The 15,888-nt window shown below is 41.3% G+C and overlaps 1 protein-coding gene across 1 annotated transcript in view; it reads right to left on the minus strand.

Annotated features, from left to right (window-relative positions):
* RPA2 (replication protein A2) overlaps positions 1 to 10,835 on the minus strand; it is a 17,155-nt gene extending 6,320 nt beyond the window's left edge. Inside the window, exons 1-6 of the mRNA XM_075995628.1 lie at positions 10,529 to 10,835; positions 10,158 to 10,267; positions 8,927 to 9,028; positions 8,699 to 8,812; positions 5,524 to 5,598; positions 4,893 to 5,009 (exon numbers count right to left, since the gene is read on the minus strand). Of these exons, the coding sequence (XP_075851743.1) occupies positions 4,893 to 5,009; positions 5,524 to 5,598; positions 8,699 to 8,812; positions 8,927 to 9,028; positions 10,158 to 10,267; positions 10,529 to 10,538 (528 nt within the window). The 5' untranslated portion in view covers positions 10,539 to 10,835. The remainder of the gene's footprint in view (positions 1 to 4,892; positions 5,010 to 5,523; positions 5,599 to 8,698; positions 8,813 to 8,926; positions 9,029 to 10,157; positions 10,268 to 10,528) is intronic.
* Positions 10,836 to 15,888: the final 5,053 nt, after the last annotated feature.

Consider the following 15,888-nt stretch of genomic DNA (forward strand, 5'->3'; position numbering starts at 1 on the left):
TTTCGAACTCCTGAGGCTGAGCAATCCTCCCACCTCATCCTCCTAGAGTGCTAGGATTACAGGCATGAGCCACCATGCCTGGCCCCAAAGTCACCAATGACTTTTCAACCAACTATCCAAAAGTCTCTTTGAGCTCTCATAATACTTGACCCTCCCAGATGCAGATGCAGACAATGCTGACCACGCTCCTATTGAAATGTGAAATGTGACCACGCTCCTTAGGCTTCTGGACACTATACTCTTCTGGTTCTCCATTTACCTCTCAACTAAACCTTCTCAGTATCCCTCTTCTACCTGGCTACCAAAAGGCTGACAGTGCCCCCAGATTTCATCCCAGACCTCTTCCTAGGCCACAGATCCTCACTGCTGGCCATCTAACTGGATACCTCCACATAAATAATTTAGACACTTCAAAATAAAATAAAATTCCTTACTTTCTTCTCCAACCCTGCTTGCCCTGTAACATTCCATCTCAGTTAGTAAACTCAAACCCAGTCTCTGTTCACTCACCTTCCACAATCTGTCACACCACAGCTTATTACTGCTCAGTATAGCTCAAGTCTATCCTCACACCCCTGGTCCCGATTGGTTCCTCAGCCTCTAGCCTCTTATACTCCAATCAACCCTCCCATAGCTACAAGTCATAACCTCCCACAGTCAAGCCACTCTTCTGCTTAAAAGCTTTCAAGTGGCTCCCTCTGCCTGTGAAAATAATATAAAACTAGATGTTCAAGACCTACCACATCTAGAAGTCAAAGTCAAAATCTGTATTTTATTCTTGACCACTCAACACTTGACTCCCCTGCTGCACGTGGACTTCCTGCCACCCTCAAACAAGCCTTTGATCTGAATATGTGGTTCCCTGTCTGGAATACTCCTCCCCTTGTCTGCCTGGTAAACACTCTTCTCATCCTTCAAAGGCCAACTTAATTGCCACTGCCTTTGTAAAGCCTTCCCTGCCATTCCCCAAGCCAAGTTGGTCACTTTCTTCCTTCCTGGCTCTCACAGCACATATGGCCCAGTCCCTATCACTGCACCCAGCACACTGTGTGTATTTCCCCACACAAGCCCCTTCGTCTCTGCACAATGCTGAGTGGACAGTATGTGCTGTGTTTCATCTATTGAACTTATAAATAAGAATGACAGAAGATCAAATATATTAAGTAAACACAGCAGATGTAAGAGCACTGTGGAAGCTCATTAGGACAAATCCTGTCCAGTCGGGAGATTCATTCATTCAATAAATGTTCATTAAATGCCTGTTTTGAGGGAGTGAAAAAACCAAAATTCAATCATGGTTCCTTGTTTTCAAGCTATATGCCTTCATATTGCTTGCTGGTGAAACAGAAGTCTTATATTTTAAGATCTAGTAATATCAAACTGTATGCTGTTTCTTACCCCAATACCTTTGCTGAAATGACCTCAACTCCTGCTTCAGGTGACCCCAGCTCATGTATCTTTTAAGACTTGGTTTAAGCATCACCTCTTCCAGGGGGCCTTTCTCGATGTTCAGGACAGAATTGGAAATCCTTTTCTGTGGTTCCATGGCACCCTGCACTTGTCACTATTGCTGCTTTCAACGTGTAAGTGATCTGAACCCCCGCCGAAACACAATCCTCTTTGAGGGAAAGGATTATTACCTTATTCAGACCTGAATATAACTGTCTATACTTAAGGTTTCTACTCCCCCTAGCCACCATTCTTACTTTTAAAGCATTTTTATCATATAATATTTGACAAATACATGTTATGAAGCATAGTAATAAATACTTTAAACTTTTTACCCTTTCCCATTCTCTTTAACCCACTCCCCCATCCTTTACAGCAGCCTCTCTTTTGAAGATTCTCATTTCCAAATCCAATAGATTTCTTTTAACATCTTACTTGACCTAAGGCAGCATCCTACAATCTATCTCCACTCTCTCCTTGAAATACTCTTTTCAGAATATTCTAAACAATTACATGGTTTTCCTCCTGCCTAACTGGCAACTTCTTTGCCTTTCACTGGCTTCTAAAGGTCAGTGTGTCCCAGAGCTCAGTTCTCTGCCCTCTTAACTCCCTAGGCTTTAAATATTGCCTATACAACGATGACTCCCAAAGTTCTGCCTCTAGCCCTGACCTCTCTCTTGCTTCCTAGCCTTATATATTCCATTGACCACTCCATTCTCCACTTGATATCTAATTGGTATCTCATACCTGGTAAGTCTAAAACAGAACTCTGGATTTTACCTTCCAATGAGTCATTTTTGAACTCTTCCTTTTCTTAATATCCTATATCTAATCCACTAAGAACTCCTGTTAGCTCTACCTTCAAAATATATAGGAATCCCTGCTGGGTGCATGGCTTGAAGTCAGGAGTTTGAGACCAGCCTGAGCAAGAATGAAGACCCCATCTCTACTAAAAATGCAAAAATTAGCCTTATGCTGAGGCAGGAGGATTGCGAGAGCCCAGGAGTATGAGGTTACTGTGAGCTAGGGAGATGCCACAGCAGTCTAGCCTGGGCAACAGAATGAGACTCTATCTAAAAACAAACAGGCCGGGTGTGGTGGCTCATGCCTGTAATCATAGCACCCAGGGAGGCTGAGGCGGGTGGACTGCTTGAGGTCAGGAGTTCAAAACCACCCTGAGCAAGAGCAACACCCCGTCTCTACTATAAATAGAAATTAACTGGCTAATTAACATATAGAAAAAATTAGCCGGGCATGGTGGCACATGCCTGTAGTCCCAGCTACTCGGGAGGCTGAGGCAGTAGGAGCGTTTGAGCCCAGGAGACTGAGGTTGCTGTGAGCTAGGCTGACGCCACAGCACTCACTCCAGCCTGGGCAATAAAGCGAGACTCTGTCTCAAAAACAAACAAACAACAATATATATATATATATGTGTGTATATATATATATAGACACACACCCCCCAACCACTTTTTTTTTTTTTTTTTGAGACAGAGTCTCACTCTGTCACCTGGGCTAGAGTGCCATGGCATCAGTCTAGCTCACAGCAACCTCTGACTCCTGGCCTCAAGCGATCCTCCTGCCTCAGCCTCCCAAGTAGTTGGGACTATAGGCATGTGCCACCATGCCCGGCTAATGTTTTCTATATATTTTTAGTTGGCCAATTCATTTCTTTCTATTTTTAGTAGAGTCAGGGTCTCGCTCTTGCTCAGGCTGGTTTGAACTCCTGACCTTGAGCGATCCTGCTGCCTTGGCCTCCCAGAGTGCTAGGATTACAGGTGTGAGCCACAGCGCCCAGCCCCCAACCACTTCTTATCCCAGATGCTGCTACCATTCTACCATTCCCCTGAATCACTTCTGTTACCATTCCTGATATCTATTCTCAATACAGCAGCCTGAATGAGCTTCTCAAAAGGTAAATCAGACCATGTCACTCCCTGGTTGAAACCTTCCACAGGTCTAGTACCAATTAGAATAAAGTTGATTCTTACCATGGTCTACAAAGCCCCATGTGATTGGGGCATCCTCACCTGTATCCTGCATCTGCACCTATATCCCTTAATCTTTCCCTTGTCATTCATAGATACTCTGGCCTTCTTGCTGGTCTCGAGATGCCAAGCTGGCTCCAGCCTCATGGCTCTTGCACTCCCATTCCCTCTAGCTTGGAATGCTCTTCCAATGAATGAACCATTCTTGTTCTCTCCATCACTCTCTTCTCTATTCTGCTTTATTTCATTTCAAAGCTAAATTCAAATCCAAAGCTTTAGTTCATTTTCAAACTACCTAAAATTATACATTTGTTTTCTTGTTTATGGCTTTTTTCTCCCAAGAATGTAAGTTTGAGGGCAGATGTTTTATCTATCTTGTTCACTGCTATATTCCAAGAATAACCTAGAATAATAATTGGCACATTGTATGCTCAATAAATATTTTTCAAATAAAGGAATGAATGAGTTTATCTGTGTTCCTGAAGTGCCTGCACAGAGTAGGATGTGACAACAGTCTTAATGGCTTATTGGTTTTCAGTTTCTAATTTTCTAACCAGTCTTCCACCTTGCCACCTGAATCATCTGAGGACTTCGTAATACTAGAATCAACAAACCCTGTGCATGGTCCTAGATGGATTTGGCAGTCAATTCACACAACAGAAAATAACATGGAGAAATTTCAATATGAACCAAGAGAAAAAATAACAGTAGGTAATTTTTCCCACTTAGCCAACAGGTTGGAAGGAAAGCAGCAAAATGCTGTCGTACGTGGGGTTTTTCTCTGAATATAGACTGATAATCCTGGAGCTAAAAGCTCAGTTTATCATTACAAATCTACACCTGAAGGCTGTTTCAGGCCTTAGGCATCCAAGCCAGTAGGGTCAGAAGAACTCATAATTCTCAGAGAAACAGTGCTTCATCTGAAATAAAATACAGTGACAGAGCTCCTGAAGAATGTTTTCTGAAACTGAGTGATACCTTACTTCTGGTTCAACCTTCAAAATATCAAGGAAGGCCGGGCGCAGTGGCTCACGCCTAGCACTCTGGAAGGCCAAGGCGGGCGGATTGCTCGAGGTCAGGAGTTCAAAACCAGCCCGAGCAAGAGAGAGACCCTGTCTCTACTATAAAAATAGAAAGAAATTAATTGGCCAACTAACATACATACATATATATATAGAGAGAGAAAAAATTAGCCGGGCATGGTGGCACATGCCTGTAGTCTCAGCTACTCGGGAGGCTGAGGCAGCAGGATTGCTTGAGCCCAGGAGTTTGAGGTTGCTGTGAGCTAGGCTGACGCCACGGCACTCACTCTAGCCTGGGCAACAAAGCGAGACTCTGTCTCAAAAAAAAAAAAAAAAAAAAAAAAAAAAAGTCAAGGAAGTCAAAGCTAGAGCACAAAAGCAGTATACATTCTTCTAGAGAAGAGAAAAAAGCTAGAAGAGTAAAGCTGCTCACCTGGCTGTTAGATTTGCTCAGTATCATGTGTGCATTGACTACTTCCAGAATATGTGTAGTAAACTCATTCATATCCTCCAGGGGCATGATCTTAAAGGCTACCAGGCTCTTTTTGTTCTGTTAAAATGAAGAGAAAAATATGAATAAAGGACAAGCATATTCACATCGATTTCAGGTCAAAACATTGTGGCTCTTTTCTCAGTTATAACATTTTGCCAATATGAGATAAATGTGTTCTATACTTAAAATTTTAAGTATATAATCAGGGATAATCCAAATACAGTCAATAATGAGGGGAGATAATAAAACTAGCTTAGTTGTTCTTGACTTTCCCAAGGTTACACAACTGAGCACCCACCCTGTGTTCTCCTGCCTCCCATCCAGTGCTCTTCCCTCTCCACCTAACAGACGCCACAGCTGGCAATTATAGGTGGAGATTCTGTTCTTTCTATACCATTCTGTTAGTTTTATATTAAAGTAAAAACCAGTTATTTCCTTTTGAAGAACAAAGAAATAACTAACATTTCCATTAAAGATGGAAACTTAAGTATCAAGTATCCTAACCCCAGATATGAATCCAGAAATTGCTTCAGGCAAATTCATTTTAACTGCTATTTTATGCTGACTTTACCTGAAAAGATCTCAGGTGGCCTGCCACTTTCACGTATGTTTCTGGAGGAACCACAGTGTTTTCACCGCTGGTATCCTAACAGATAAAATACAAACATATCACTAAGGTTTTAATGATGTTGGTGAAAGCCTCTTTAAAATTTCTAGGCATGTGACTTAGTCAGTCTAACAAAAAAAAAAAAAAAAAAAAAAAAAAAAAAAATTTCTAGGCCATTCAGTTCCATGCTGGGGGAAAAAAAAATTCTAGGCCAGGCACCGTGGCTCACATCTGTAATCCCACCATTCTGGGAGGCCAAGGCAGGAGGATCGCTTAGGCTAGACAGTTTGAGACTAGCATGGGCAATATAGCAAAACCTATCTCTATAAAAAAAATAACAAAATTAATTGAGGCAGAAAGACTGCTTGAGCTCAGGAGTTCAAGGCTTCAGTGAGCTATGGTTGTGCCATTGCACCTTAGTGTGTATAGACAGAGCAAAACTCTGTCTCTTAAAACAAATTTCTAAATTAGGTACAGAAAAGGAAAGTTATAAAGTAGAAGAGTCAAAGGATCCTAATATGGCATTAACTAGTTTGCCCTGCCGTTTAGAACTTACTCCCTGATAAAATCAGGAATTAAATAAAAATATCTTTAAAGCTAATTCCTAGCTCCAAAGTTGAATGTCAAATATCCCAAAAAAGCAGTCATGATATTCTCACTCATTGCTCTTAGGCACACAATTTTCTGGAGGATATACTTATTGGCAAAGCAATTCTACTTTGTGGAAGTTAAAGAAATTGAGAACTTGCATTAAGATTTAGATTTATCATAGCATAGTCTAGAATGCTAAAAATTTTAAAACAACCTAAACATCCAACATAAAGTACACATTTATATTACATAATAGGATACTCCACACTGTTGCAAATGATAACACAGAATTCTATTTATTGTCCAGGAAAATCAGTTGTAACAGAAAAAAGCTGATTTTCCATGTGGAAAAAATACACACCAAACTGTTTAAAATGGTTAACAGGGACAATTACAAATGATTTTAATATTTCATTTTGAGTTTTCTAGACTATAACACGATATTTATCAGAAAAAAATTAGCTGATTTTTAAAGTTCTTTTCTTTTTTTGAGACAAGAGTCTCGCTTTCTTGCACAGGCTAGAGTGAGTGCCGTGGCGTCAGCCTAGCTCATAGCAACCTCAAACTCCTGGGCTCAAGCAATCCTGCTGCCTCAGCCTCCCGAGTAGCTGGGACTACAGGCATGTGCCACCATGCCCGGCTAATTTTTTCTATATATATTAGTTGGCCAATTAATTTCTTTCTATTTATAGTACTGAGAGGGTCTCGCTCTTGCTCAGGCTGGTTTCGAACTCCTGACCTCGAGCAATCCACTCGCCTCCGCCTCCTAGAGTGCTAGGATTACAGGCGTGAGCTACCACGCCCGGCCTAACGTTCTTTTCTGATTATATAAAATTCATGACTTTAAAAAACTAGAAAACAATGCATTTAAAAATAAAAAACATTGCAAATTCTATCACCTGGAGATCAACATTTTTTTTTGCATTTCATTCCATCTATTTATACGTAGCTGAATCTATACCATAGATAAAACTCTATTCTTACATCATTTTAAATCCACTTGAGAAAAGTAAAGCTGGATCTCTACTTCTCTTTTACCAAAATATATTTCATATAGATCAAAGATATAATCATAAAATAAAGGATCATAAAAAAAGAAGAAACCACAGAAATAATGTAAGAAATTATGGAGAATTAAAAAATAATAATTTGGGGCTAGATTTTTCAAAGTTAAAAGACAAACTAGAAAAACTATTTGAGGCCAGGCGTGGTGGCTCACGCCTGTAATCCTAGCACTCTGGGAGGCTGAGGCAGGAGGATCACATGAGCTTTAAGAGTTCGAGACCAGCTTGAGCAAGAGCGAGGCCCTGTTTCTACTAAAAATAGAAAAAATTAGCCGGGTATGGTGGCACATGCCTGTAGTGCCAGCTACTTGAGAGGCTGAGGCAGAAGGATGGATTGAGCCCAGGAGTTTGAGGTTACAGTGAGCTAAGATGACACCACTGCACTCCACCTGGGGGACAGAGGGAGACTGCCTCAAAGAACAACAACAACAAAACATGTATTCTCCTTCTATTTTTCCATGTTTATATAGACACTCATAAACCTGTTTTATAAAAACTAAGCCAAATCCTACATACTACCTTATAACGTGGTCTTTTCTTCTCAACAACTTATGGTAAAAAACTTCTTTGTGACAATATATACATTTCTACATCATTTGCAGTATTTTGTAAATATATCATGGCTTACTTAATAATACCCATCACTAACATTTTGAGATTGTTTTTAATTTTTCATTATGATAAATAATGTTACGGTCAATATTTTTATAACGGAAACTTTGCATATCTTTAATTATTTCCTTAATGTAAACCCTAACAATGTAGCTACTAGGTCAACATTTTTACGATTGATGATTTTGATACAAGATGATTTGTTTTTCCTTCCTTCTTTCTTTTTCTTTTTTTAGGCATTTCAGGATTCAAGTAATACAAGCTGACTTTTGAGAAAGGTTATATTGATCTATACTTATACTATCAGGATAGGATTGTATCCATCTCCTTAAACACTGACAAATCACTCAACAAATATTTATTAAGTGCCTACTAATAAATTCTAGAAGTACTGTGCTAACTGTTGCTCTCATCAGAACTGGACATTGCCATTCTTTTTTTCTTTGCAAACTTAAGCTAAAAATGGTATCTCTATGTTTATTAAACCTGCTTTAGTTATTTTTGCTGCCATTTGTAATGTCTTTTATGAATTATCTGTGCACCTTCTTTGTCCATTTTTCTAAGGTGCAGTGCTTTCGTTTCATAAAGGTTTTTTATTAATTAAAATTTTAAATGCTAGTCATATGTTGCCAAGTATTTTTCCCATTCATTTAAACAGTATTTATTCAAGGACTACTATATGACTGGCACTGTAAGTTGGGAAGTTCAGAAGGTTTTAAAGTTTTAAGTAATCAAATTTATTAATATTTCATTTTAGGGTTTCTGCCTTTGACATCTTGATTATACATTATTCTTATAATAAGAAAAAAGACTTTAAAAAACATCTCCAAAGTCTCCAAGGACCGCATCATGATTCAAAAACAGTCACTTACATCTGTGTCAACCCACTGCCGAACATCCATGGGTGCAGCTGTCATGTCATCTATTTTATAAACAATGTTGGTTGGAGCCTTCTCTGCATGTCTAATTATCCCCACAATAATGACCTAGGTTAGAAAAAAAGAAAGTTCAGTTTTCCTGGAAACAGCAACATTTATGTATTTTTAAATGAAGTAATCTTCATATGATTTAGTGACTCTTCCACAAATTCTTTTACATACCTGTGAAATCTCAACATTCCCAATTTTGAATGCTTCATCAACCAGAGTGGCGGAAAGCAGCTGAGATATAGTACAGGGCACAATGTGCTGGGCTCGGGCTCTCTGAAAAGTCAAAAAATCTAATTAAGAAAGTAATAACTACTGCTCATTTAACACTTGCCATGTGCCAAACACTTTAAATATATTAGAACACTGAATTTTCAAAACAAACCTCATTATCCTTGCTTCACAGATGAAAACCAAGGTCATACAGCTAACAAATACCAAACTTTTACAATTCAAACCCAGGTTTGACTCACTCCAAAGCTCCTGCTGAACAGATTAAGGTTGTGTTCCACTAAGAATTCACCAAAATAAGTAGGCTAGAGGGAGACAGTATAAGGAAGAATGACCTACTGCTGGAACGGACCTATAAGAGGTTAGAGACAGCGTTAGGGACAAGGCAGGCTTCACTGTTCAGGTCACTGACAAGATGAGATGGTATTGGCAAAAGGTTTGAGAAATGGCCAGTGGAGACAGGACTCTGGAATTGCTGTAATGAAGACACTGACAATCACATCCTAAAGCAGCCAGACAACAGTGTAAAGTGTTATTTTTGCCTATTATTGGCAAGGGGTAGTACATGTGACATAAAGATGACACCACTACACTCTAGCCTGGGCAGCAAAATGAGACCCTGTCTCAAAAAAAAAAAAAAAAAAAGAAAGAAAGCAAAACTCATTCTGAAGTCTATGTATTCTGGCTCCAAAACATTTAATAGGTGCGAAACTGACTCCTAAGCAGAATAAGTGTCCAATGACATCCTTCAAGTAGAGTGCCAGAGCAATGGCAGAACGTAGATCTACCTGATTCCTAAGACCACTCTTTCCACTGCCTTCCGTCGCCTCACTACATTTAATTAAAAAACGACTTTGAATGCATAAGGAATGTAAAATAGGCTATTAATACAAGTTCAGAGTTTTTCCACAAGCCTGCATCATTAGCTATATTGATGAATTTCAAAATAAAGCTAAAAGGAAAAAAAAGCCTTGGAAACAGCGGATGCAAACTAAGAGAGGATTTCATTTTTAAAACTTACAGCACCTAATTATCAGAAACGCTAATAATAATCGATAATTATCGCATCTATTTGTGGTTTAACATCCTTCTTTCACCGTATAAATTTTCTCTCAAAGATGAGTTAGCAGCTTCAGGACAGGATAAAATAAAAAGAGATACCACTTCAACCTACTGATTTCTTTTCGGCCTGAGAAGGTGTCGGCGATCCAAAGCCTCCCGGGGACTGTGTGTAGCCGCCGGCTCCCCCATACGTGGAGCTGCCGTAGCTATCGAATCCACCGCCTGGTTTGGAACAACGATATTAGTACCTGTGCTACTCCCACGCCTCTGAAAAACGTTGTCTTTGAAATCCCAAATTCCCTGAGATTTCATCCCTCTCAAAACTCCCCTAATCCCCCCAATCTTTCCCACCTTCCCCGACCCCCAAACCCCCCACCTCCAGCCCCTCCCCCTCCCGCCGCCGCCTCTCAGACCCGAGGCTTGCCCTCTCGCTCAGTCCTCCCGCGATTCCCCTTCTCCGCCACCCCCCACGCCCATCATTACTATTCCACATCTTGGTCGCGACGCCCTCAGGAAAGAGGCCCAGAAAGTTCAGGTCTCGTGGGTTCCCAAACACCTCAGAATCCCGTTGCTGCTGCAGCGGTGTTTGTACTTCTGTCTGGCGCCACAAACTCCTTCCCGCGAATGACGCAGCCAGTCAGCGTCCAGGGCGCTTCTCGCTTCAGCCAATCAATGCTCACGAATCCTAGGCTTGTTCCCGTCTTCTCTGGCCATGCTCCTGAAAACGCACTCTTACTCCAAGTGAGGGCGGAAAGTCTCAGCGGCCATCTTTACTAAGGGCAAAGCCCTCTGCCCAAGCGGAAGGAAGGAACTACGAGATGTTGACAGGGCGGTATCTCAAGAAAACAACCAATCAATACAGGACTTCCTCATCTCAGGCAGTGTAATCCCACCCTTGTCAAGAGATTGAGTGATTGCGTCACTTCCTTTATTTGGCGTCCTTCTGTTCCCGCCAAACTATCACCAATCTGACGACGCCTTAATCTAAAGCGCTGTAGTAGGATTCCTGCTTCTGTGTCCCAGATATCCTGACGTGCGGCATTTGCGCAGTTAAAGGACTCGCAGTACTAGCCTCACAGCACGTCGTGGGGTTGCTCGTTCTTTTCCATAAAAGGCCAAGTTCTCTACTTGTAATGCTACCCACTGGTCCTGATTCTCCCAAGTGGGGTGTAAAAAACCCATATCCTCTTACGCATGACAGCTTTTTTATTTTATTATTTATTTATTTTGAGACAGAGTCTCACTTTGTTGCCCAGGCTAGAGTGAGTGCCATGGCGTCAGCCTAGCTCACAGCAACCTCAAACTCCTGGGCTCAAGCGATCCTATTGCCTCAGCTTCCCGAGTAGCTGGGACTACAGGCATGCGCCACCATGGCCGGCTGATTTTTTTGTATATATATATTTTAGTTGGTCAATTAATTTATTTCCAGTTTTAGTAGAGACGGGGTCACGCTCAGGCTGGTTTCAAACTCCTGACTTTGAGCAATCCGCCCGCCTTGGCCTCCCAGAGTGCTAGGATTACAGGCATGAGCCACCACGCCCGGCACTCATGACAGCTTTTTAAAAGATCTGAGGATGGCAACGGCCCCTGCCCTACCCTACCTTCCCTCATCCCACTGTAATCCTCAGCATCCCTAGTGGTTTCACTTGCTTTTCATGAGTCATATAAAGTGCTTATCTACGTCCCTCCCATAGGGAGTGGAACTCATCTCTCAGTTCCTTGCTAAATGTTACTAGACTGTTAGAATTTTTTTCATTTAAAAAAATTTACTTTGTTCAAGGTCCTGTGCTTGACATTGGGATTCAGTCATAAATGAGATAGACATGGCCCTTGGGCTCCTGGGCTGTTGTATTTTCTTTTTCTAAAACTGGTGGCACCGTTTTAAGCATTTTACATTTATTAACTTAATCTTGTGAGGTACGTAGGTACTATTGTTGTCCCCACTTTGCAGATGAGGCAATTGAGGCATAGAAAGGTTAATTTGTTAGAGTCTGCATTCAATCCCAGGAAGTCTGATTCCATAACCAGTGTAGTTATTATACCTTATAGAACATACTAGAACTGTGTTTGAAACTGAAATAACAACTGAGATAAGGAAACTATAAATGTGGTGAGTTGGATAACAGAGAGGGGCTTTGTAAAAATTTACTATTTTCTCTGTAGTAAGAAAATGAACCACACAAACACAATGATCAATAGTAATGGGGGCCCAGTATAACTGAACCGAACTGGATTCTTTGCTCACAAACAATGGAAAGCCAAACACTGAAACCCTGGGTTTTTGCAGCTACAAAGGTTTATTGTCAGGTGACCAAAATAAGCAGACTCAAAATCTGTATCCTGCAGTGGAAGGGGGTGGAGGTGGTAGAGGGGTAGAAGGTTGGTACAGATTTTATAATCAGAAGGTAAAGAGACATGATCTGATTGGATCCTGGATAGGATTCATAATTCAATCCCTGCTCCTGGGTCCAAGAATTTAGGTTCCACCGGTGGTTGCATGCTCAGGTAATACGACCTTCAACCTGGGGTCCTTGGTAACTGGAAAACAACTCACAACTTTGTTGCATAAAAGTTGAACCAGATTGGACTGATATGGTTACACCAGTGTTGTCAGGTCATCTAAATGTTTTTAGCAGATGCCAAAAATCTTGATTTTTATGTGAACATTTCTGAGTTGCAAGTATTTATAAGTAAATTAAAAAATTTGGCCGGGCGCGGTGGCTCACACCTGTAATCCTAGCACTTTGGGAGGCCGAGGCGGGCGGATTGCTCGAGGTCAGGAGTTCGAAACCAGCCTGAGCGAGACCCTGTCTCTACCAAAAAAAAATAGAAATAAATTAATTGACCAACTAAAAATATATATACAAAAAAAAATTAGCCGGGCATGGTGGCGCATGCCTGTAGTCCCAGCTACTTGGGAGGCTGAGGCAGTAGGATCGCTGAGCCCCGGAGATTGAGGTTGCTGTGAGCCAGGCTGACGCCACGGCACTCACTCTAGCCTGGGCAACAAAGTGAGACTCTGTCTCAAAAAAAAAAAAAATTTAAAAACACTATGTCAACCAAACAAAACATATCTGTGAGCTACATGTTACTTGTGTGCCATGTCTTTCCTATAAAAATTCTATAATTCTGTCAGCCTCCAAATCACTGAAAAATAAATAAGATACAGCTAAGGACAAAAGGCTAAGGCACACCAGATGTCATTATATTAAGCCTAAGGTAATTAAAGCATACATAGTCTGACAAGTAATAGCATATTTATGATACGTAGGATAAAATGTTTGAAATTAAGACTAGAGCAGGCGCGGTGGCTCATGCCTGTAATCCTAGTACCCTGGGAGGCTGAGGTGGGAAGATTGCTTGAGGTCAGGAGTTTCAGACCAGCCTGAGCAAGAGCGAGACTCCATCTCTAGTAAAAACAGAGAAAATTAGCTGGGCATGGTGGCACATGCCTGTAGTCCCAGCTACTTGGGAGGGTGAAACAGGAGGATCGCTTGAGCCCAGGAGTTTGAGGTTCCTGTGAGCTAGGCTGACTCTAGCCTGGGCAACAGAGCAAGACTATGTCTCAAAAAAAGGGGGAAAAAATGAAATTAAGACTATTATGTGGAATTTAACATGCAGACTCACTTGGGTTAATCAGCCTCATTTGGAGTTCAACTAGTTATAAATTCAGCTAAGAGGATCATATAATTTAAAAATAAAACAGAAAGGGGTTAGGCACAGTGGCTTAGGCCTATAACCCCAGTATTTTGGGGGGCTGAGGCAGGAAGATCACTTGAGGCCAGGAGTCTGAGGCCAGCCTGAGCAACATAGTGAAACCTCTTCTCTACAAAATACTAAAAAACTAACTGGGGATGGTGTCTTGTACCTGTTGTCCCAGCCCCTCAGGAAGCTGAGGCAGGAGGAGGCTCAGGAGTTTGAGGCTGTGGTGAGCTATGATCACAGCTATAAATACTACTGCATTCCAGCTTGGACAACATAGCAAGACCTGCTCTGTCTCTAAAAACATAAAAAATAGCCAGGCGCAGTGGTTCAAGCCTGTAATTCTAGCACCCTGGGAGGCAGAGGTGCGACGATCCCTTGAGGTCAGGATTTAAAGACCAGTCTGAGGAAAAGTGAAACCCTGTCTCTACTAAAAAATAGAAAAAATTAGCCAGGTGTGGTGGTGAGTGCCTGTAGTCCCAGCTACTTGGGAGGCTGAGGCAGGAGGATTACTTGAGCCCAGGAGTTTGAGGTTGCTGTGAGCTAGGCTGACGTCACGGCACTCTAGTGCAGGCAACAAAGTAAGACTCTGTGTCAAAAAATAATTAATTAATTAAAAAAATATTATACGTAAAAACTAGCCATAAAGTAATGATCTGTCCTACTTTGTTTTAGTTTAGAACCCCATTCCAGAAAGGGCCCTGCCCCACACCCAGAAGGAAGGAATGCGTGCTCAGAGTGGCCAAAGAGAACCTGGACAGAAAGGCCTGTAGATTCTCCACTGCTCAGCCTGCTGGCATTAGATCACACCATTTTTGTCCAATCATATTTCTCCATAACTGTCCATACTTTGTTGACCCTAAGCATAAAAATGGGCAATTTCCCTTGCATCTTTGAATGTTTATTCTGAAGTTTCCCATGTATAAGTTTGTAATTTTTTCTCCTAATAATTAATCTGCCTCATATCAGTAAATTTTCAGTAAACTTTTATGGGAACAGTGGCCTTTACTGCCTACACTTTGGCTAAACTTTGGGGGCCAGGGACACTTTGATCCCTACAATATCAATAGATGTTATTTTGATATGGTGTTTTAGAAGTATTAGTATCTAATTAATTAATGCCTTTTAAACAGGATATTCTAAAATGTCTACTATAGTTTATGAAATTTGGAAATGTTACACTGTTTAAAATAACAAATCTTATTAAATTACTTATTAAAATACTTATATTATTAAAATATGTATGTTTGTTCCCTTGGTAGGACTTCTTTTCTTTGAGACAGAGTCTTGCTTTGTTGCCCGGGCTAGAGTGAGTGCCATGGCGTCAGCCTAGCTCACAGCAACCTCAAACTCCTGGGCTCAAGCAATCCTGCTGCCTCAGCCTCCCAAGTAGCTGGGACTACAGGCATGCACCACTATGCCCGGCTAATTTTTTCTATATATATTAGTTGGCCAATTAATTTCTTTCTATTTATAGTAGAGACGGGGTCTCGCCCTTGCTTAGGCTGATTTCAAACTCCTGACCTCGAGCAATCCACCCGTCTTGTCCTCCCAGAGTGCTCCTTGGTAGGACTTCTGAATTTAAAAGCAGTAATTAAGACTATATGTTAGAGGCCAGGCAGGTGGCTCACACCTGTAATCCTAGCACTCTGGGATGCCAAGGGGGTAGGATTGCTTGAACTCAGGAGTTCGAGACCAGCATGAGCATGTCTCTACCAAAAATAGAAAAAATTAGCCATGTATGGTGGTGTGTACCTGTAGTCCCAGCTACTTGGGAGGCTGAGGCAGGATGGCTTGAGCCCAGGAGTTGGAGGTCGCAGTGAAGCTATGATCATGTCACTGCACTCTACCTGGGGCAACAGAATAAGTCAGTGTCTCAAAAAAAAAAAAAAACAAAAGAAAGAAAAGAAATTTAAAAACTCCCAAAACCTCTTTAAACTATTTTACAGAGTTTGGCTTTTTTTCTGTTGATAACACCTCCCTCTTAAGGGGCTGCCCTGGGTGTCCACCATCTCCCTGGGGCGTGATTCCTGGCGTGAGTGATGACTCAGGCTGGGCTCCATTTTGCATTGTGTTTGAATACTGCAACTAGGAGTTGTTCCTTTCTTGGCAAAGTTTAGCCATTTTTAGGTTTGTTTGTT

The sequence above is a fragment of the Microcebus murinus genome, chromosome 2 (genome assembly GCF_040939455.1).
Source record: "Microcebus murinus isolate Inina chromosome 2, M.murinus_Inina_mat1.0, whole genome shotgun sequence".
Taxonomy (NCBI): domain Eukaryota; kingdom Metazoa; phylum Chordata; class Mammalia; order Primates; family Cheirogaleidae; genus Microcebus; species Microcebus murinus.